This window comes from Anolis carolinensis, chromosome 2 (genome assembly GCF_035594765.1).
Source record: "Anolis carolinensis isolate JA03-04 chromosome 2, rAnoCar3.1.pri, whole genome shotgun sequence".
Taxonomy (NCBI): Eukaryota; Metazoa; Chordata; class Lepidosauria; order Squamata; family Dactyloidae; genus Anolis; species Anolis carolinensis.
Window position 1 is genome coordinate 183,779,417 of NC_085842.1, and position 24,209 is coordinate 183,803,625.

The 24,209-nt window shown below is 42.5% G+C and overlaps 1 protein-coding gene across 1 annotated transcript; it reads right to left on the minus strand.

The window, feature by feature from the left end:
* Window positions 1-411: 411 nt before the first annotated feature.
* slc35a2 (solute carrier family 35 member A2) lies at window positions 412-17,237 on the minus strand. Its single transcript, XM_008118386.3, has 5 exons — window positions 17,068-17,237; window positions 13,471-13,653; window positions 12,247-12,398; window positions 10,125-10,852; window positions 412-1,712 (listed from the first exon to the last, which is right to left on the minus strand). The coding sequence occupies exons 1-5, from the start codon at window positions 17,135-17,137 to the stop codon at window positions 1,685-1,687; spliced, it is 1,161 nt and encodes a 386-aa protein (XP_008116593.1). The 5' UTR covers window positions 17,138-17,237; the 3' UTR covers window positions 412-1,684.
* Between the last annotated feature and the right edge of the window lie 6,972 nt (window positions 17,238-24,209).

Here is a 24,209-nt window from a genome sequence, read left to right on the forward strand (position 1 = left end):
GCAATGCCTCCTGACCTACCTTAACAGCTCCACTGAGCAAATAAAAGTATGTTAGGCTGCCAATCGGGATACAAGAAAGATATTTTCAGCCTCCTACCAGTGTGTGAGGTTGTCACAACGAATTGCAATACAGGTTGCCAGCTAACATCTTTCTAGAGATATAAGGGCTTCCATTATACTGAATGCCTCCCCCACCCCACCTCCCAAACAGTGTCCTATATTTGAACATCATTTCCACTCCCCTATAAGCAAAGGGTTGTACTAGCTGTATGTGTTTTGTCATACAAGCCAAGATAAGAAAGCCCAAATTGTACTTGGCTCCAAATCTTTTGATGCCTTTAGGAAATGTCCATCTTACAACCATAGCCACAGCCATTTAGCTCAAATTAAATGACCATTCCACATCCCACCTGTTTGCTAACAAAGCTGTATTAATGTCTACATAAAAAATAAAAAAAAACACCAGTGAAACAAGCAGTATCATGAGCACCAAAAATAGAACTCCAAGCATGGAATTCATTAAGCAGTTTCTTCATAAGAAAATTAATACGGAGTGCAATGCTTTAGTCCCACAACAATGAAAGAGGAAGGTGACAAGCTAGGACTGCAAATCCTACTTACTGCATACTATAATTCCTCCTCTTAATGTGAGGTAAGAAGCAAATAGGCCCATGCAATGAGCCAGGGATGGCAAATTAAGAAAATCAAGGTTTTTGGTATCCTGGAGTCACAAATAGCTGGTCAAAAGTCCATGTTCCCCTTTCATCTCTGTGGGCCACAAAATCTGAAATGCCTATTCCAAACAATGCATTGGTCCCATTCTTTTACATGACGAATCTGTCAAAACCCGAACAGTGCCATTAAAGCATGGGTGAGCAAATGCCCAACTCTCAAGGCTACAGTTTCCATTGGCCATAACTAATGGTAAGAAAATGAAAGAGCTGCAATCTAGCAACATCTTGGAGGTAATGGACTCCACTGAAAAGCATTTGTCTGAGACTATTTGAAAATGCAACAGAGCTGTGATGCTCCCCTCCCCAAATTGGTCCAAAAAACCAAAATAAAAACTTTAACCACAAACTAGGTAAGAAAACACATTATCAGGACTGCTCAAAATTTCACAAAGAATTTGAGCACTATGAGTCTCTTCACCATGGGAGAAGAGGCATGAGCATGGAGAGAAAAGGACGGATGGCATTGTCTCAAATGCTGCAGCCTATGACAATGTTTTAAGATGGAGTGCAGGAGAAGTTCTTGAAATGTAAACTAAATCAGACCCTCGGAAGCTGCAAGTTGGAGTTCGGAACAAGTCTTGGTGACTGAGAAGCAATCATGGCTGCCCCACCATTTAAAAAATAATAAGTTGGGTAGCTCTTCTGTGATGGTCTAAAATCACAAATGGAAAACCATTGTTCGATCTCACTTGCTTTTTGGCATGAATTGTGCTGGTGTGAACCAGGCCTTAAAGGACAGCCAGTTTGAACTGAAAGCACATGGATTTGTCTTCTATATAACAGGCAAAGCCAAAAAGCTGCCATCACTAGGGTGGTTTCTGCACTGATGTAAATAAAATGAGACTCCTACAAAGTGTCAAAGCCAAATCTTTAACTTAGAATTCTTCAGCCCATCAAAGTGCCGGAGATGAAACCCTACTGAAGTCTTGCCGGTTGTCTCTGTCAATACTTTATGATCCTTTTTCTTTAGATGAAATCCTAGGAGAAAGCAGGAAAGCAAACAATGATTAAGCTAAGATAAGAATGCAGTTCACTGATTTGGTTACCTGCCCTCAAGCTATTTGCTTATAGCAAGCTATAGTTATCCCAAGTTAACAGGCTATTCTAAGCTATAGCTGCCCGTGAGCTAACAGGTTATACCAGTGTTGGTGAGACGTCGAACAAGTCACTTTATTTCTGTCTACCTTTCCTTATAGGATTATTGTGTGAGAAAAACTGGGGCGGGGAAAGAAGTGATCTACATTATCTTTGAGCTTCCTGGAAGAAAGCTAACAGATAATTATTTTCAATGGCCCCATGTAAGCCGCCCCGAGTCCCCGTTGGGGAGATGGTGGCGGGATATAAATAAAGTTTTATTATTATTATTATTAATGTATAAAAACAATCTCATTCTGGAACGCTGAACACTTGGGAATACCGCCTATCGTCAGTGAAGCCAAAGTCGGTCTTGATGTCCTTGTGAGATCTCTAATTCTCTGTGAGATCTGCAGTAGAGCGATAAAGATTTCTAAGAACCCTGGAGGACCCAAGTTTGGTAAGCACTGGGCATGGTGACAATTTGCTAAAAGGTCACATTTCCGCCACAGGGTGTTGGATATGTGCCTATACAAAAGCAAGGGTGCATATTGCTCCATGATTGTGGAATCTATTACTAGGGAATTCAAAAGTTGCCAAAATACAGATTTCATTAAACAAGCAAACCTACAACCCAAATGCACCTAACTCCAAGAATAGGTTCAACAGTATGCAGGCACTGAGTGAAATCTCCAGTTCAACAACAAACATCAGGAAAGATTTCCAATAGCCAAGGCCAGAGTTTGAGTCTTCGGCAAGCGCTCACATCCCCCTATGACTATAAGAGACAAAACCCATTCAAAATGGTGTTTTTCTGGTGTGCAATCAAATAATTGCTCATGGGCCCAGCATTCCTTTGCAGTCTGAACTACATAGGGTAGTCTGAAACTTCATAGGGTTTGTCTGAAAATAGCTATTTTGGAGGGGAAGCAAAATGTGATCAGTCAGTAAGTCACCCCTGCTAGCCTAAGCAACAGACTCAGGCACAAATGGTACAGTCCACAAAGAGGAGCAATGTACAAACATTTGGGGAACAATGTGGTATGCCCTGTTGCTTATCTCTCCAGATTACGGGCATGAAAACATACCAAAGCATGAGTACTACAGGTCTAAGTTTAAAGTGTGAGGGTTATGCCAAATTTGATATTCTAAACCAGGAGTCTCCAAACTAAAGTCACTGTGGTGGATGCAGCCCTCCAAGGTCATTTATCCATTCTAAACTTTAGACTTCACGTAGCCCTGAAATGACTTGAAGGCACACAACAACAATAATCCCAATTAACTTGACTGTCTCATCAGCCAAAAGCAGGCCTACACTTCCCGTTGAAATACTGGCAAGTGGCTAAATATTGTATTGTTCTTTCATGTTTTTTGCACTACAAATATGTGCTCATGCTTTTTTCAAACTATATCTCAACTTCCAAAAGTCTATGGGATTGTGAACCAGCTGGTTTGACAACCCCTAATCTAAACCAAGTGCCTGGGGAGGTTAGTTGTTCATTCCTTTTCTCCCTATGACTGAAACTAGTCATCTGAAAGAAGGAAATGTGACAGTAAGATGCTGTTCTTGCTGAGCTTAGAATCATAGAATCATAGAACAGTAGAGTTGGAAGAGACCTCATCGGCCATCCAGTCCAACCCCCTGCCAAGAAGCAGGAAATCGCATTCAAAGCACCCCCGACAGATGGCCATCCAGCCTCTGTTTAAAAGCTTCCAAAGAAGGAGCCTCCACCACAGTCTGGGGGAGAGAGTTCCACTGCCGAACAGCCCTCACAGTGCTTTTTAGCTGAAGGGAACATTGTTATGGTTAATGAGGCAAGGAAGGCAAAAGGGTTAATACTAACTCAGACAGTTCTTCATAATTTATGGGAAAATAAACCCAGTTACTTACTTACAGACACTCCTTATTAAACTGTGGCATAGTGGTTTGAATTACGACTCTAGAAAACAAGGTTCAAATCCTTGCTCAATCATGAAAGGCATTATTATGCATTTCCCGTTTTGCAGTATTTAGCTGGTTTTACAGCTGTAAAATCCAAAGAATCAGGTTTTTAGGTACAGCCGGCAGCAGGAGGGCGTGGGGAGGAAATGAAACCATCAGTGTAGAAATATGTATGACGTTAGCATACAGAATAACTAAAAGTGATGAGGAAGTCGGCAATGATGCCTCAAAAGGCTTTCCCCCCCATTCCTGAACATTTCCCCTGACAGTACCAACTGCACATTTCCTAGACTATAATGAAATCTGATTCATTGTGTAATCAAAATGCAAATATTGCTGAGTGCAAGGTCAGGAATGCTTAAAAGCATAGAAATATTTTTATGTCATGGCTGCTATCTCACATAGAGCTGGGGACAGGGATGTAAATCAAAGCTTGGGATTTTGACACTTCTTCAGTTAGGTGTCTTCATTCAGATAGGACACCACCTCAAGGATCCCCAAGTTGGTGCTGAAAACCAAACAGGGTTTGGATTGTGGTTAGCTGTTCTATTTTCGGCCTTTCCCAGCTAAAGCAGCCAGGCCACAGTAAGTGACTGGGTAGTGGGGAGGATTACAACTTCCAGAATGCTGTTTGTGGAAATTTGGGACATTATCACTCCCTCAAAAGGTAACGCCACATCCCCCAATTCTTTACAAATGGAAACCGGAACCAAGAATGGCCAAGCAATATCAATGTGTGATCAAAATGAAAAGATGCTAAGATGGGCCACAGCAGTGGGGTTTTGCCTGAAAGTACTGGGAAAGCAAGATACGTATCCTCTTTTTCCTCCTGCTGAGTTAACAGAGTGCAAACTAGGAGGGTTAAATGGAAAGTAATGCCTCCACCTTCGTAACTCAACAGATAGCAGTACTGTTATGCAGCAGGTACTGGCTTGTCCAGTAGACTCTCCTCTACAGTTCCATTTGGCGGGAAGCCTTAGCATTGAACGGTTGTGTTGTTAAAGTGCAAAGTATGGAACCCTGCGCAGATGGTCGGTCAATGCGACTTAAGCAACGTGCAGTCACTGAATTCTTTACAGCAGAAGGTGTCACCCCAAAGGAGATTAATCAGAGAATGCAAGGTGTTTATGGTGATTGTGTTGATGTGAGTACCGTGGGTCGTTGGGCGAGTAAATTTAAAGATGTTGAGGTGGAAACATCTGACTTGTGTGACAAAGAAAGAGTTGGACGCCCTGTGACAGCAACCAGCAAATTTCACAAGCAAAAAGGTTGATAGATTAATTTAGGACGATTGTCTTATCATTCAGAGAAATTTCAAGCATAATCGGCATTTCACAAGAATGTGTGGATCACATTATTGCTTTGCTTGGCTATCAGAAGATCTGTGCACAATGGGTACCCAGGATACTGATGCCTGAAATGAGAGCGCACAGACTTGAAATTTGTCAGGAACTCCTCTCGCGTTACGAGAATGAAGGTGACACCTTTCTCCTTTGGGGTGACACCTTCTGCTGTCAAGAATTCAATGACTGCACGTTGCTTAAGTCACATTGCCTGACCGTTTGCACAGAATTCCATACTTCACACTTTAACAACACAACCGTTAAATGCTAAGGCTTCCCGCCAAATGGAACTGTAGAGGAGAGTCTACTGAACAAGCCAGTACTTGCCGAATACTAGTACTGCCATCTGTTGAGGAGTTACGAAGGTGGAGGCATTACTTTTCATTCAACCCTCGTACTTGTGCTCTTTCAACTCAGTTTCTGGCACTTGAAGCATGCTGAAGACAGAAAGGGAAATGAGGAGAAAGAAGCAGGGATATTCTAAAGAGTTGAAAAAGTGGGACTGAGCCTGCCAAATCAAGGTGTTTGAAGGGTATGTAATATGTCCAAGCTCTGGGTCTGGACAGCACAGGTAGCTAAAAGGAGACCAGTATTTACCAAATCAAGGTCCAAGTCACACCAGGAGCAAATTAGTTGGTAGCCCTTATTTTGCAGTTGATTATAAAGATTGTTGCTTTGATGCTATTTTCTTTTTCTGATAGTAACATATTTGTGATTTTAAACTGCAGGGGAAGGGGATGAGGAGATTGAAGACTGAATAGAATATTTTGGTAACTACTGTTCATAGATTGCTCCACTGACAGTGGGCTTTCAATCCATTCTACTTTTAAAAAATTATGTGCAGAACATAAGAAGCTGCCTTGTCTCATTGCTGAGGTTCTTCACTATTATACTGTCTCTTCTGGCAGCATCTCTCCTAGTTTCAGTCTTTCTTGGGTCTTCAGGCAGATCCAGGGAAGGCAATGGGGCCTTTCTGTTTGCAAAAGAGATGCATTAGGCATACACTAGTCCTTCTGGATCTAGACCAGACCTTTTTTAATCTCATTTCCTAGTTGTAAGGAGTTGTATAGAGGTTCAGTTCAACCACATGATCTCTCCTCACCTGCAGGCTGAAGTGGTATGGTCCAAAACCTGCTGTTCTTCAGATTATTATCTCTCAGAATCCCCCAGCCAGCATATGGGTGTTGCTCTGCAAGCTTTTACAAAGTTGGGGTGAAGACAGAGGAACCCAATAAAATGAGTCATCCACTCTCAGAAGACTATTCTAAACTCTCTCAGTGTGACAAGGGCTGTCCCATGAACTCTGGTATGGGCAGTTCATATTAACATTACTTTCCAATATTTCAAATATTTCAAAGGACTAGTTCCCTTTTATGCTCTTTCTCATCCCACTTCCAATTAAAAAAATGAAGATTTTAACTTAAAACATTTCTTTTTTTGAATTATAACTCCCAGAATCTCACACCTAGCAACTGTGACTTCAAGTCACAATTAACAACCAATCCTGAATTTCTGGGGAAAATGCACGGCAGAAAAATGAATTGAAATTGAGCACTACACATTGCAAAAATTGGTATCTCAAGAATCTCTTCCATAAATAATGAAAGGTCAGGATAGGAGCCAAATAATAGGATGTGCCTTATTAAAAATAAATCTTTTAAATGTTATGTCTAAAGGCCACTTTCTGGCTCTGTCCCCTGACACTGTGGCAATCTTAGCAGGAGCTGCAGCATCAGTCCGTAACTCTGGACTGTCATTGTATGCTCCTACATCTTAATATTTTAAATAAGGAATTGCTGAAGTCAGGCCATCCCAGGACTGCACAATCTGTGGCCCTCCAGATATTTTGGATTTCTGCTCCCAGAATCCCTGCCAATTGGAACAACTGGCTAGGGCTTCTGGAAGTTGGAGTTCCAAAGATCTGAAGGGTCACAGGTTGTGCAGGCCCACTAGCCCAAGATTGCAGTATTTAATCTATGAACCTCTTTATCAAGAAGGTCCCCAATTAATTATGCCTTGAGAAAACCAGGACTGAATAGTTTCATCTCCAAAGAATGGTATAGGGAGCAAAATGAAGGCATCCCTTCCAATAAGAATTCTGTCCTCCCTTTCAATGAAATTTTCCTTTATTCTCCAAATTTCAAACATTGCAGGAATTAGAAACTTCAGGTGAGCATTTAGAAATAGTTTAGGCATCCCCAAATATGAGAATTCAAAGTGTGAAAGGTTTTCTGTGTCTGTCTCTGCAATGCCAACAATTTGAGGACTGAGGGAAAATGTCATGTGTGTTGGGGGTTGGAATCTTATCTGGATTCTTTTGCCCCTATCCCCAAAGCTACACTTCTGCTGAAGAGCAATCCCACTAGTTTATAGATATTACATTAACTGGACAAACTAGAATCCAAACAGGTCACCCTGTTTACTTCTAGTCTCAATTTTGGGTCTAGCTGTAGCTACAGTACTTCAAGTGATGAGCAAAAAGTAAAGCTGAGCCAGTAAATGGTGAACAGCTTCCTTCTTTCTTTGTGTTCTGAGAAACAAAACAGCCCTGCACCAAGCCCTTGCTCAAAAGCCAGCCCTTTCCTGCTTGTCTCTTATGACATTTGACTGCCCCCACTCCCCAACCCATGGAAGGAAAGCCTCCCTCCCTCTCCCACCAAACCAACCCAGTCCCTTCCCAGTGTTAATAGGGTTAGGCATGCAGTGAGTGAGATGGAAACCTGCCCCTTTCAAGGCTTCCTCAATCATTCAGCAATACGGCTAAATAAATACACTCTCTTTATTCATCTGTGGTTATGTACATTGGCAAACAGTACAGGCTTTTTTGTTTTGTTTTTCCTTTTTTAAAAAATCAGGATTTGTAGAAAACAATCAACGGTCTTTAAAAAAAAACACCCCAGTTATATACACTGTGTTACTTTTGATTATCTTTTCCCCGTGCTCCAGCACACAAAAACCCAATCTGTACTGCTGACATCAAGCCCCCATCCCCAAGCCTTCTAGGGGCTAGTGCTTCCCGTTCCACCTCAACCCACCACCCAACCAACAACCAAGCAGTAGAAAATACATAAAGGCAGGCCCACCCCCAGTAACCCTCACCCTGCCAGCTGGAAAACAGATATCATGACCTGCCTGTATGCCCTGTTTGCTCTTCAGTTGTAAAGCTATAGGCCCAAGCCCATAAACAACCGATCCACTAAGATCACCATTGCCATACTAACGTGCTTTCCAGCCTACAAGGGCCTCCTACACTGAGTACTTGGAGGGTCAAAGCCAAGAATATGTGGAACAACCTGGCAGGCTACAGGGACATGCTGCCTTCATCTTACTGCAGTGATTCTCAACCTGTGGGTCCCCAGGTGTTTTGGCCTACAACTCCCAGAAATGCTAGCCAGTTTACCAGCTGTTACAACGTCTGAGAGTTGGAGGCCAAAACATCTGGGAACCCACAAGTTAAGAACCACTGACTTAGTGGCTCTTCTACATAGCTCAAGGGCAGTTGCTTTTTTTTTTTTTTGGCACTCCTGCTCCCAGAATCTCAGTGGCATTCCAGCTGAAGAATTCTGGTACTCACTGTCCCAGAAAAGTAGCCTGTCCAAACTGCAACCACATGTGGTATGTGGCTGAGAGATGACCAGGAATCCTGGTTGTAATAGATGGACACACTCAAACCCCATTTCATAAAATAAACAGATGACTACTCAGTATCCCGCTATACATTCACCCCTGCAGGTACCCTTCAGTTCTAAAAGAACTGGTATTCAAGTTTCAGTTTCCAAGTATCTCCACTCAGCAGCAGCAAAGATGTGACATAAAGGATTTCTTGCCTGACTCCATTCCCCACACTATCCAAACTTGACAAGCCTGTGCAAACCAGTCAGTTTCCTCAAAACTCTTTCAAACCAAATTCTCAATGAGACAACTCATTTGTCCTTCACCCATGGTGAAATCTCAATTAGTAACTAGTGATTATGCTCCCTTGCCCCATCCCAAGTGACCTTCAGATGCTTATGGACATCAAATATACACTGAAGGAAGTAAATAATTAAGGATGTCTCAGATTTAGCTCACATTCCATTATGATTCAACAAGTCCCACTACACTCCCAGAGCTGGAAATAGGAGTAATCAAGTTATTGTCAGTTTCTCCATGCAGGACTCACAACCCATCCATCCCTTACTTTGGTAACTCACACACATGAAGTTGGGTCTGTTTCATAATCCCCCTCTGTACTCAACTCTCTCCCACCCTAAGTAAATACATCTGTCATAAAAGACAAATCTGACAAATTCCCACTGACCACTTTTAAGCATAGAAATCCCTACCATTCATTGATGTCACCTTTATAGACACCCACCCCTATTCTTACTCACACACACACACACACACACACACACAGAATATTGGTATACTTGAAATGGCAAGTAAGATCTCCTTCCACCCTCCAAGTAAACAAGGATTTCACATTCCCCCCCACCGCCACTTTGATCCATCATTCAAAGTGTTCATATAAAAATACATCTCTTTGTAAATTTTCTCCCTGTAGACCAAACAAGAGGGATAACTTGGAAGGTCTTAGAGCAAAGGGCGTGCGCAATTCAAAAGCCACCACCCTCCTTAACTGCTTCGTCTGGAGCAGACAGTACTCTTCAACAGGGATAATGGGAAAACAAGTAAAGTGTAAAGGAGCTGGGAGAAGTTAGATAGCTTGAGTCGGGCAATGACAGAAGCAGCTTGTAGGAGAGGAGATACATGAGTGCTACAAAGCAAGTCCAATGAAAGAGGAGATCTGTTAAGATGACTAGTAAAGGGACAGCTGGGAACAGAAAAGGAACATGTACAGTTCAGCACAAAGAAGGGAGAAAAAAGCAATAGAAAAAGGAAGGAGCGGAATGAGAGAGGGGGGGGGGGAGGACCAGAAGGGAACCATAGGTGACTGGGTGGGGTGGCCCAGTGTTGTGAAAACTCCTTGAGAAACCCAGGGTAAGTATGAAGGATGTGGTCTGTTGTTCTCAATTGACCAGCACTGACTTGGTCAGGAAGCCATCTGTCGTCACGGAAGGAAGTTCTTTGCTCTGTGCTGGGTGGCCCTGCTGCTGCACAGCAGTCCCCATTAAGGACCGGCTGGTCAAAGGTCCCTTGGGCAAGCTGTATAGATAGACGGCCCCTATGACCAGCCCTGCTCCTAGAGCAAAGGGCAAGTTGAGGTGGAAGTCAAAGAGGTAGATGGAAGCCACGGTGGACACCACGATGGAGAAGGAGGTGGCAAAGCCCTTGAGGATGTTGTCCGCATATTTCACCACTACTGCCACCAGAAGGCCCCCGAAGGCCTGGTTCAGAATCACGCCCCACACCAGTGGGGTGTAGCCAAAGAAGAATCCACGCTCAGCTACGGCTGCCCCATCTGTGGACCACATGCCCAACAGCCCCAGCAAGGTTCCGAAGATGCCCAGTTGGACGTTACGGAGCCAGACCGAGCCTGCGCTGCCTTTGAGGATCTTTTCAAAATAGACTCCGGCAAAGCCGGACGAGAGGCATGACACCACCACAGCCACCAGCCCCACAATGTAGCTCTGCTGCTGATGTGTCCCTTGGCCCCCGGGGGTTCCTTTGCCCCCTGCCTGCTGTTGCTCCACCTGGACAATAGCCACGCCAGCAAAAAGGAGCATGAGGGAGAGCCACTGGAGACGGGACAGGCTCTTGCGGAGCATTAGCACTGAGAAGACAGCTGTGGTGAGGATCTTCAGTTGGTAGGTGACCTGAAAAAGGCAGTGCAGTTTAATAGGCATCGCAATATGTCACAAAATAGGACAGCTGCTGGTCAGGGCAGGACTGCGTCTATGGCCTATGTGTACTCTCTAGATAGGTACAGAAATTCAGACTCTATTACTGAGATCAGATAAATGCATTGGATGATGGTGTGTAGTCTAGCCTCGTAATGCTGTTCACATTTCATCTCATTATCCATATAACATTCTAGAGTAAATTCTCAAAGAAACTTGCACTGATTTCATAAAACCAGGAACAAACATAGGTAACTGTTTAACCTCATGACAATAAGGGTAGGGCTGTTGAACTGAAAGGGGAACAGAAATACTTATTCAAAACTGTTGTAGCATTTGGAAATACAGCCTGTCAATTGGTTTGAGCATAAAAAGATATATAGCACCTTTGAGACTAAATGGGAAAAAATCATTTTTATCATAAACTGCCGTAACATTAGTCAACAATGTGACTGTTCTCTTGCAGATGATGTAACAAGTCTACAAAAGCTTAGCGCTAGATTTTTATTCTTCCTCACTAGTCAGAAAGGTATAAACAGATTTCTTTAATCTGTGTGTTCATACTGTGATTCGCGGGGAAAGGGGTAGGGGAGATACAGAATACAGAGCAGAAGTAGAGGAGCAATGGCACTACTAATCATATCTGCGTTCATGGTAATAAAGTTTCTCGCCCTTACGATTGCCTAACTACATACTTGAGAATAAATGGACAGTATTTGAGCAGATGGCTCTTTTCTCCAGCTACCAAAACCAGAATACAGGCAGACCCCCAACTTACAAAAATCCAACTTACAAATGACTCATAGTTAAGAATGGGGGTAAGACAACAGGAAGTGAAAGAAAACTATCCATAAGAAAGGGAAATTAATTCCTGAAAGAGTTATCATAGGGAAAAGGTATCTCCACTGAAGTTTTATCACCAATCCTTGTTTCCACAGCAAGCCAATTTTTTAAAAATCCAATTATCACAGGTACAGAAAGTGCAATGAAATCTTCTGGACAGAGACAGCAAAACAAGCACCACAGGGGTGTTAACCCTTCCCTGTGCTATGCAAAGCTTACATATATCTATCTATCTCTCTTTGGTTGGAGTTACACTTAAATATTTACCTGCTCCGACTTACAAACAAATTCAACTTAAGAATAACCCTACAGAATCTACTGTTTATTTTATTTGTGTAATATATATAATCACATAATCCATCTTTTCAGGGAGAAAACATGCTGTCTCTCATATATCCTGTTCAAAAATAATATTTAAATATTTCCTTTTGTAGAATTGGTGCTTTGCTTTTTAAGAAACATAACAGCCTAAGCCCTAAGCCTTAGTAAACCCTGCATATAGGTAAACCCTAGAACTTGTGTCTCACCTGGAAGGTGGCTGCAGGCAGGTTGGAAATAGCCACGTACTGGAGGTTGTTCTGGAGAGTGTAAATGAGAGAAGGCACTGCTAGTTTGAGTGTGTCCATGTACTGCACCACGATGGAGTCATACAAGGAGCTAGCAAACTGTTTCACGTTACCTGGAGAAGGAGAAACACAATCAGACTCTACTGCTTTGGTTGCTAACAAACTTTTAACAAGGGCAAAGAAAAGTCTGGAATGCCAATAACAATGGATCAGGAATGCACAAGGGTTCTTCATTCCCATCCTTTCTAGCCTGAACAACAGTGATGGCATAGGGAGGCCCACTTTTGCCTTGGAGAATACAAGACAGTCAGGACTGTGCTACACTCAGTCATCCAGTCATCCACCCACCCACCCACCTACATACTCATCCACACAGTCACTCAATTGTTGATGGATGGGCAACGGTTTTCAACACTAGTCGAGTAAAAAATTACTGTTTTGGAACAAAAAGGCCCCTTTTGCTCACATAATAGTTGCACCCACCTTTTCTGACCAAACAAAAAGGGGAGAAAAGTCACTATTATGCAATGAATATGGTATGTTGTTGGCCACTGCGGCTAATAGTCAGAGGTATCTTCCATTCTGTCTCCTTTAAATGGAATTTATGTTAGTGATCATCTACATACTATTATAAGTAAAGATTTCTCTTTATTTAACTCTGTGGCCTACTTGTTTGAGTAGATGACTGCATTTTTATTTTCTGATATAGATATTTTATTATTTTTGACATACAGGGAAAGAGCACCACTACTCCTTCATCTTTATAGCAATATCATTAAAATCAAAACAAGCCAACTCCAGATGTAGCAATAATATATCTAAACGATTACAGTTGAAAAACATTTCAGATTTTTCAGGCAAGTTGCTAGATTGAAAAGGCAAAAGCTCAAAAGAAATACTCTTGACTAATGGTGCACCTACATTGTGGAATCAATATAGTTTGACACTACTTTAAGTGCCATGACCCAATGCTGTGGAATTCTGGGATTTGTAGTTTGAACAAGACCCAATACTTTTTGGCAGAGAAGACCAAAGGTCTTGTGAACAACAGCACCCATGGTTCCATAGCATTGAGCCAAGACAGTTAAAGTGGTGTCAAACTGCATTAATTCCACATGCATCTCATGAAATAGGAAACAAGAACGGGATGATTGTTGCATGTAGCCTGAGGTATAAGATACCCACCTTTCTTCTGAATGAAGATAAGGAGCAGGCAGGTGACTCCCTTAAGGACTTCAGCCATAACCACTGCTGATGTGGCAAAGAAGCGGTCCCCAGGCAGTGTGCGAACATAGCGGATGCTGAGGATGAGAGAGGCATTTTGCACCACCAAGACAGCTAAGCTGATGTACTTCAGCTGTCGGTTACCTGAGAATGAAAGAACAGGAATTACATCAGAATTTTGCCCTTCAAGGACAAACAGCGACCACCACTGCCCAGTGCTGAAAAGAAGCACAAATCTGAGAGGATATCCTTATAGCAAAAATACTGAGGATGGCAGAGGAAGAACACAGAAAACCCAGTACAATGGGAACTGACTTATTTTTATAGAATTCCACGTGCCAAAAGGCATTAAGGTGAACACAAGTAACTGGAATTAATTTAACAGCCCATCCATGTCTTGGAATTGGCAACTTCACCTCATCCCTCCAGCAGCTTCCAACCCAGAGAGGAAGAATGGAAGCAGTTCATTTGGACAATTACATTCAGGGGAGAAAGAAACTTGATCCACAAACTGCTATTTCCTTGAAAGTAACTTGACCTATAGTAAGCTGCTGACCTTGTCTGGATCAAGCCAGGCCTTGGTATATACAAAGTGTGACAACAAGGGCCAAAACTTTTAAGATGCAGGCAAGATCAGTATTCATAAAAACCCGCTTTAGGTCATGTTGAATTGTAAAACTTTTTCCTACTGGAAATGAAATTGCTACAACAGTACATTAAGGAAAAGGCTCTGTCTGCTCAATTATGCCTAGAGAACAAAATCCCCATGCTGTTCTCCCCATCTGTTGAACTAGGTGACTTGGACTACAATAACATGAAAGAAATCAAGGTCAGAGGTTTCCATCCTGCTTTGCTGACGCTTAAACCGGATCCTAGAAAGAGCAGGCATCCTGTTCTGTATGGCTTTACAAACACTCCCTTGCACCTGTCAGGGAAGATAACACCTAGCAGGAAATGAGAACAAGGCAACAGAGCAGCCACATCTAGTGAAACAACATTCCATTATCAGGAATAGTAATGATCTATTTCCTGGAAAAGAATGAAATTTAATGCAAAGCAAAGAAATGCTTCAAGTAAAGGACTGGGCAGGCATTCAACAATTTAGAACCACAATTCAATTATCTGTCACTGATGTCCTAAATGGCATCTTCTACAGCCCAATTCTGAGGTTTACTTACCTTTGGATTGCAACAGTAGCATTAAGGCAAACACTCCTACTTATTTAATCCACTGCCTCATCACTCACTGCAGCTAACCAAATGCTCACACAGCTTCTTTAATGAGGACCATGATGTGTTCATGCTTATTCCCAACATCATGCAGTTCAAAGCATATTGTCACTGAACCCTGAAGCTCCACTTCTAGTTATCATAACCAATACAGATGACTTATCTACCACTAATGAGTTCTTCCCATAATCAATTGTCATATTTGTGAACAGATTCAAATACAAGAAAAGTGATTCCACCTAAATGCTAGGAAGAATTTCCTGATGATTTGACAGTAGAAAGTGCTATTCTGGAGTCTAGTCCTCTGGAGGTTTTTAAGCAGATGCTAGATTATCATCTGACATGGGTATTCCTGGATGGCAGAATGGGGTTGGACAGGGTGCCCTTGCCCTCTCTTCCAACTTTATGATTCTACAAATATCACCAACTTGAGAGTAATATACTCTCCACCGGTTCAAGGATGCTACTTAAGAAACAACTCTATTAGGTGTTTATTTCTTTAAATATTAAATAAATGAAAGAAAAAGTGCAGGGCAGAAGTGTCTAAGGGAAGAATGACATTCATAGCCCCTTCAGCAATCTGAAATGAAACAACACAAATCCCCTCCCCATCTGCTAAAGGCTGCATCTCCCTATAGCAGAGCTTTTTAAACTATGTGTTGTGACACATTAGTGTGTCAACTGCAGCCTGCAGGTGTGCTGTGCGAACCTAACAAAAAAAAACCCTATTTAACACCCCAAAAACTTGGTTTAATGTATAAAAACGTGGACAATAAATGCTGGAGATGCAAAGAGCAAATAGGCTCGTATTTCCACATGTGGTGGGGTTGTAAAGATATTTTTAAAAAACTGGATAGCAATTCACAGCGAATGCAAAAAAATTCTAAAAATGGATTTGGAATGTAGACCAGAGTATTATTTATTGGGATCATATGATATACAAAGTACTGAAGGTTCAAATAAAATTAAAAACAAAGATAATAAGGGAAAAATGTTTTACATACTTAGTCACGGCAGCTAGAATAGTAGTAGCTAGGCATTGGAAAGGAGCAATTATCCCCACTGAAGAAATGTGGTTATAAAAATGATTGATATTAGAAATATGGATAAATTAACTTATTTAATTAAAAGAAACACCGGTAGGGTCATGAAAGAAACGGACTGGTCAAGTTTTGAAGAATACTTAAAAGAAGAATTGAGATGAGAAGTTAATAAAGGAAGCAATCAGAAGACAGAAGATCGGAAATCTACCCCCCCCCCCCCCAATTTAGGTCATTCTTCTCCTGAGTCTGGATACAGACTCTCCCCATTCCCGTCTATCCCTACTGAGTTTTCCCTTAACCTTTCCCTTTCCCATATCCACAGTCAGGAACCTCACCACACCCCTATCCCTATACATCCACAAACCCTTTTTTCTCTCCCTCTATTTTTCCTATGCAAATGTGAGTAGATTAATAGGTACTGCTCCGGCGGGAAGGTAATGGCGCTCCATGCAGTCATGCCGGCCACATGACCTGGAGATGTCTACGGACAACGCCAGCTCTTCGGCTTAGAAATGGAGATGAGCACCAACCCCCAGAGTCGATCACGACTGGACTTAACGTCAGGGGAAACTTTTAGCTTTTATTCTTCCTATTACCCCTATCCCATACATACCCCCTTTCTTTCCCTTAGCAACACAATTGTAATATAGTATAAAACCTTAATAAAAATCATTTAAAAAAAAAACCTGAGTCTATGTAAAAAAGGCTATAAATCATATTTTTAAAAATGTATAAATGAAAGATTTTTATGAAATATGTTGTGTACATACATATAGTTATTACACTTTATGAGTATGTATCCCTTATAATGAGTTGGTTTACCCTGGTTTTCAAGTAAAACTGAATGACTGTGTCACAAAATGATGCATGTCTAAAATCATGTTTCAAAAATTTTCTGTTGTAAATTGCCCTGGATCTGTGAGCCGCCTTGGGTCCCACTTTGAGGGAAAGGGGTGTATAAATAAATAGTGTACAAATAAATAGAATAATTAAAATAGAAATAAATGCAGTAAATATGGGCACCCCCCAGGCCACACACGTTCCTCCTTGCTGCTTTCCATACATAAAGACCTGTGGCAAAGCAAGCTCAACTGAGCCCTGTGTATAAGCAGGGAGAAGCCTTGCCGGCGACACCTTGGCGTTCTATGCCAGGAATGGGCAAACTTGGGCCCTCCAGGTGTTTTGGACTTCAACTCCCACACTTCCTAACAGCCTACATTCTTCTATGCAGTCGGCTGGCCCCTCAAGGAAGGGCCTCTCCACCACTCGGCCCAGCCCAAGCTCACCTCCTGAGGCCGCCGGGCTCCCGCTCCCGACGCCGCCATTGCCTTTCCCCGGGCCCTCAGCCGCTGCCATGGTGGCAACTGCTGGGCAACCGAGCTGCCCCGCCGTCGCCGGCACTTCCGCATCCCCCTGTCACCAGCCGACTTCCGCTTCCGGAGAAGGAGAGGAAAGGCTGAGAGGGGACTGAGTGTGGGGAATGCTAGGTGTCATAGAGCGCCACGCTCGTAGTGGGCGGGGCGAAGAAAGCAACACAGACTTACCCAAGGGGTAGAGGGACACACAGCGTCCAACTTCCAAGTTGATTCTGGTCCCTTCCACACAGCTGAATCAAATCCCACATTATCAGCTTTGAACTGGAATATATGGCAGTGTGGAGACAGATAACCCAGTTCAAAGCAGATATTGTGGGATTTTCTGAATTGATGGGTTATATGGCTGTGTGGAAGGGCCCTAAGATCTACAGATAACCCAGGGCCCTTCCACACAGCCATATAAGCCGGAATATCAAGGCAGGAAATCCAACAATATCTGCTTTGAACTGGAATATATGGCAGTGTGGATTCAGATAACCCAGTACAAAGCAGATACAGTAGAGTCTCACTTATCCAACACTCGCTTATCTAACGTTCTGGATTATCCAACGCATTTTTGTAGTCAATGTTTTCAATACATCATGATATTTTGGTGCTAAATTTGTAAATACAGTAATTACTACATAGCATTACTGCGTATTGAACTACATTTTCTGACAAATTTGTTGTATAACATGATGTTTTGGTGTTTCATTTGTAAAATCATAACCTAATTTGATGATAGGCTTTTCCTTAATCCCTCCTTATTATCCAACATATTCACTCATCCAACATGCTGCCGGCCCGTTTATGTTGGATAAGTGAGACTCTACTGTAATGTGCGATTTTCTGACTTGATAGTCTGAGTTATATGGCTGCGTGGAAGTGTCCAAAGATCTACAGAGAGTTTGCAAAAAGTGAGAGTCCAAAAGTGGTAGGTTACAATCCGAAACCTCAATCAATGGCTGAGGGCCCTTCTAGACAGGCCCTATATCCCAAGATCTGATCTCAGGTTTTCTGTTTATCCCGGATTATTTGGCAGTTTAAAGCAGAAAACCTGAAATCTGATCCTGGGATATAGGGCCTGTCTGGAAGGGCCATGAGACTGGATGAGAAACTCCCTCCTGGGCACACAGAAGACTGGACGACTTAGATGACATGAGAGATAACATCAAGAGAGATCCTTTGAGAGGCCAAAAAGTCCGGTTTTTTATATTCAACTGAAGACTCTGGAAGTGGAATCTCTTCCGAAAGAAAACCAGAGCCCCGATCAAGGCGTTGACATTGCCTTTTATACATTTTCAGACAAAGAACATGCTTCTACATACATCTCGTCATTAGTACGTCACTTCACATGCTTACATACATGGGCATAAATATGCACAATCAGCATTTTCCTATCTAACCACTCTGTAGCAAGTTACAGATAACGGCTTGGCTTTACGTAGTACATTAATCAGGGGCCTACTTCTGCCTTGTCAAGAAGTCTGCTCTCCCTCTAATGGAATGTATAGATAACAGGCCCCCCTTCTCCCAGCTTGTACATTTACACAGGATCTAACACAGAGAGAGTCTGATTTTTTCTACATTTCAGTGCTTCTAATGTGCATACAATATATGTCTAAAAATCCATATTTTTTAGTTCCTCATCAAAGGCACTGAACAGACTGCGCTCTGGCACCACGAGATGTAGAGACAACCTTAAGAAATGGGGCTACAAAGTCCACGACATGCAAATGTGGAGAAGAGCAAACCATAGAACATCTATTACAATGCAGCCTGAGCTCTGCCAGATGCACCATGGAGGGCCTTCTTACAGCAACACCAGAGGCACTCCAAGTGGCCAGCTACTGGTCAAAAGACGTTTAGTATAATGCTAAGTTGTTGTTTTAAAAAAAAACAAAAAAACTAACTTTGTTTTCAAATACATTACAACTTGTACCCTCGGTTCGCTTCTGACACGATAAATAAATAAATACCTGGGCAGAGGTCACAAGGGAGTGCTAGAGAGAGAAGGATAGTCCATTTTACAGGGCTGGGGTTGAAAGACATATAAAAAGACATTTATCATCTAGCATTTTCTTCCCTGATGTTGCCCCGCTTTCCATAATGACATTTCCCCTTTTCCCAGCAATGGATCTTGTAATCCCATCACTCTGGAGAATATGCTACTTTGTATTATAAAGGACACTGGTGCAAAGTCACCAGGCCTGTGAGGTCGGGGTTCATTAAGACAATCATCACAACAATAGAACTCATGGGACCCGAGGTGAGAGAGGCATGGGTTTAAAAAGAGAATTTTCAGGGATAGTTCCAATGACTATAATTCCCATATGTTCTGATTTACTGCTATTTGACCTAATTTGCAAAAGGCCTTTGTGAGGCCTATGTTTTAGTGAGGCCTATGTTTGAGAGAAAACGTGGATGTTTGGAAAAAGAGTTGTTGCAGAAAGGGGGTTACTTTTCAAGGATAACAATACATCAAGACATAACTGGTTAGATAGTACTCCCTAAGTTTCCCAGCCATTTTGGACTTATGCTTGCAACAGAAGTAGATAAGCAGATGCAGTGTTCAGGGTCAGAAAACATGAATCATGAATCATACGTTACTCTTTGTGTGTTAGAAACGGAAAACCAATGAAATTGCATTTAAGTAAAGATGCTGATGACGTAATCAATTGTTAACCCAAATAAATTATTGATCTTTGAGAACCAATAATAATATGTTTTCTACTTTCTGTAATACAGTAGTGATAAAAAGCCTTGCAACCCATTTCAGGTTGTGACAAAACCTTTGATTGCATTCCTGTATGCATTTTTGTCGTTATTGCTAAGCTCGCAGTAAACAGCTTGGAACAATGTAATCCAATAATAAAATTATATCTTCTTTGTCCATCCAGCCCCTCTTCAGCCATTGGAGAGCAAGAATCTGCATTGGAAGCAGGGAATGCTCCTGATCGACGGGTTGCAGTCTCTCCTCAACACGGAATCCCCGCCCAGCTGATTATGACATCAACAGGGCTCAGCCAATCACGGTGGAGCTGGCTCCAACTGGGGCGGAAGCGGCAAATTAAAAGAACTGGTGGTGGCGCAGTGTGTTAAAGCGCTGAGCTGCTGAACTTGCAGACCGAAAGGTCCCAGGTTCAAATCCCAGGAGCGAAATGAGTGCCCGCTGTTAGCCCCAGCTCCTGCCAACCTAGCAGTTCGAAAACATGCAAATGTGAGTAGATCAATAGGTACCGCTCCGACGGGAGGGAAACAGCACTCCATGCAGCCATACCGGCCACATGACCTTGGAGGTGTCTATGGACAACGCCGGCTCTTCAGCTTAGAAATGGAGATGAGCACCAACTCCCAGAGTCGGTCACGACTGGACCTAACGTCAGGGAAAAACCTTTACCTTTACCTATTATATAAAAATGTATGTTTTTCACTGTAATGGTATCTCAGCTTACTTTGGCGGGTAACCACGAGCTTGCATCACTTCAGCTGACTTAATAAACTACCTTGGTGGCTTCTTCTTCAACTTGGTGAAATTTATTTGGGAATATTGGGCTTATTCGTCTCGCCAAGCACACAGACCCACAGGGCGGCCTGTCACCGGTACCCACATACCCACTGGGTATCCGCACTTGAGGTTCCACTATCCGTGGCTCGGATCTCACTATCTGCAGCCATTTTAAATTGCTCTATTCCATGCACAAAGCAAGAAAGAAAGGATGGGAAAGAGTCTTGATGTTCCCTACAGGCGCAGGCAAAAGCAAACTGCTTCATCTTCCTTTGGCTTGTCTATTCTTTCTCAATAACTTCCCATCTTGATCCCATTCTGATATTCTGATTAGGGGCCGGGCTGTGGCGCAGCTGGCTAGTAACCAGCTGCAATAAATCACTACTGACCGAGAGGTCATGAGTTCGAAGCCTGGGTCGGGTTAAGCCCCCGACCATTAAATAGCCCAGCTTGCTGTTGACCTATGCAGCCCCAAAAGACAGTTGCATCTGTCAATTAGGGAAATTTAGGTACGCTTTATGCGGGAGGCTAATTTAACTAATTTACAACATCATAAAACTGCCAGCAAAACACGAGGAATGGAATGAGGAAGTACAGCCACTACTGGACAGTGAAGCAACAACTCCCCCTGTGGCCGGAATCGTGAAGCTGGAAAAAAATGTTAAATGCCTCTGTGTCTGTCTATATATGTTGTTTGTCTGTTGGCATTGAATGTTTGCCATATATGTGTTCATTGTAATCCACCCTGAGTCCCCTTCGAGGTAAGAAGGGCGGAATATAAATACTGTAAATAAAATCTCATGGCCACATGTGTAGCAGTTTCATTTGCTGAAATGTTGAATGGTATGTATGTTTGTTCAGCAATTCTTCCAAGCTAAGAGGAGCTTTCTCCCAGAGAGAGTAAGCACTGGATTGCAGGCCAATGCAGATCCTGAGAGGATCCTGAGAGATATAGGGCCATGTAATGACATTAGATGGTTTGTAAGGATAATAAATGGTTTGGTTTTAATTTGTAGCACTGTGATAAAATACTGCCTTCCAGCTGAGTTACAATACAGTTCCCATCATCCCTGGGTAGAATTGGTTGTGAATGTTGGAAATGAGAGCCCAATACATCTGGAGGGCACAAGATGTTGAGAAAGCTTAATCTACAAGTAATAATAACTTAGTGATTGCTATTTGCTTCTCCCTTACTTGACTTTGTAACAGATTAACTTCTTTGAAACTCTGAATTTCTGCCTCTTTCAAAGCCATCAGTGACTCATTTTCCTGTCCCTGTCACTCATTTCTTGAATTTCAACCTCTGACCGGATGCTGCAACAGGGAAGGGCCACGGTAGGGATCCAGAGCACTCATGCAGGAGCCATGCAGGTGGGTGGCACAAGTCCTGTAGCAAGGTGTGGCAGGGAAATGTGTACTCGAGTGAGCAAGTAAACACTAGAGTGACGCCTGGGTGCTGTAGTGCGTCACTTCTTGATCCATTCCCGGATTGACATCCCCAGTGGAGAGGATTTACGGGAAACACTCCTCTTGTGAGCCTTCCATCTGGCATTGCTTCTCACAAAGGGAGTGGCAAGCAGCAGGCGAGAAGAGAGCCAAGGGGCACAAGTCCTGCTAGATTCCGATATATCTCATGCATAAGACTCATGCTAATCCAGTTTCAGCATGTGGATTATCTGTGTCAGTCGACACTGCTCTTTAATCCAGATCAATGCAGTTAATCCATTCTGAAACTGGATTATAGAGCAGTGTGGATCCAGCCTCAGTGCCTTATAGGAGTGAGCAACCTACAGCTTTCCAGATGCTGTCAGAGTGCACCTTCTGACAGCCATGATTTGATGAAGAATGATGGAAACTGCAGTGCAGAAATGCCTGAAAAACTCCTATTTCCTATCAGAAAGGAGCTTAATGAACAACATATCTGATTTTGGAGAATTAGTGGTGGTGTAGTAGTTCGTTTGAGTGTTGAAATCGAACTCTGGAGACCAGGGTTTGATCACAGCTCAGCCATGGAACCCATTGGGTGACTTTGGGTGGGTCACATTCTCACAGCGTCAGTGGAAAGCAAGGGCAAATCCCCTTGGAATAAATTATACCAAGAGATCCCCACCCCTTCCACACATCTGAATAAAATCCCACATTATCGGCTTTGAACTGGAATATATGGCTGTGTGGACTCAGATAACCCAGTTCAAAGCAAATATTGTGGGACTTTTCTGATTTGATATTGTAGGTTATATAGCTGTGTGGAAGGGCCCTTTGTGGGAGACAATCTCAAGACACACAACAAAAATATCTGTTTTTCTTTGGGTGGGAAGACAGGATTTGGAGGAACAATCCCAATTAATCATGTCTTTTTAATTTTCAGTCCCATTTTTATCTCCTCCTCCCTTTGTTCTCAGCTTGTTCTGTTGCTTTAAAAATGCAAAATCAGTTTGCACTCGGTGAACTCAGCAAAGGGATGGGTGAGAGAAGAGTGGAATCATGCCCTTCCCAGTGGGTTCAGGCAAAACAAACTGCAGCAGCCTCCCCTAACTTTTGTGTTCTCATTAATCACTTTATCCTGAGCGTACTCTGATGCTGTTTGGTCATAAATGTCTTGTTTCCATCTGTGAAATGTTGGAGGGCATATTTTTATCTGTATTCAGTGGTACTGTTGAACAACTAAGTCAGGCACATGTTAATTTATGGAAAACGTCTATCAGTAAATCCTGAATTAACTGCAGTTCCCAAACTTTTTGACATAGGGAGATCTGTCAGCACAGAAGCATGGCATTTTAAACCTTCCTGCATTTAGAAGGCACAGTGGGCCCTTGGTATCCGGCGAGGTTTGCCTCCAGGGCCCTTGTGGATATCAAAATCTGTGGATGCTCAAGTCCTATGATATGCAATGGCATAACAAAATGATGTGCCTAATAAAAAAAGGCAAAATTAAGGTTTGTCTTTTGGGATATTTCTTTGAATCCATTCAAGCTATGGATGGTGAAATCTGTGGATGCAGAATCCATGAACACAAAGAGCGGACCATAGGAAAGAAAACCCTGAGAATACATTATTAGAGAAGCTCCACCTAGATCAATAAGTAGAGGATGGGAGAAATGGCAAGCAGCAGGTTGGGGTTTTATGAATGGATGGCAACTTTTCATCCATTTATTTGATTATCATCTTCCTACCAAAGAAGAGTTGTTTGAGGACTCTTCTGCCTTAAGTACCACCTTTTCCCACTTTAGATAATGAATTAAGTGTAAAGTTTTGTTGTTTTGCCTCCGGCATGGATGGAAAGGGAAAGCCAGTTAGAATGCAGTGATTTACCCATGAAATCTTGTGGTTTTTTCTAGGGATTTGTCTGAAATGCACGCAGAAAAGCCTAATACTTTGAGAATGGTCCAATTGTTTTTGTTTTTTAACTATAGCTGTCAGATCTCAAGCTCTGGCCCTTCTCTCTAGTTTTCATGGGTTGTTTCCAGGTGGGAGATGAGGGTATGCTCTCTCCATTTTTGGTGATCTCTGCTCTATGATTAGGCTGTGTGCAGCTCTCCAGCTCAGCTAGTAAAACAGCAACTTA

What these genes read in the sequence shown, in the direction of transcription:
- slc35a2 (XM_008118386.3), bottom strand. Translation starts at nt 17,137, where the DNA reads ATGGCAGCGGCTGAGGGCCCGGGGAAAGGCAATGGCGGCGTCGGGAGC. An exon ending in GAGCCCGGCGGCCTCAGGAG is followed by an intron (nt 13,654 to 17,067) that starts GTGAGCTTGGGC and finishes TTTCATTCTCAG; the next exon opens with GTAACCGACAGCTGAAGTAC. An exon ending in TATCTTCATTCAGAAGAAAG is followed by an intron (nt 12,399 to 13,470) that starts GTGGGTATCTTA and finishes CTCCTTCTCCAG; the next exon opens with GTAACGTGAAACAGTTTGCT.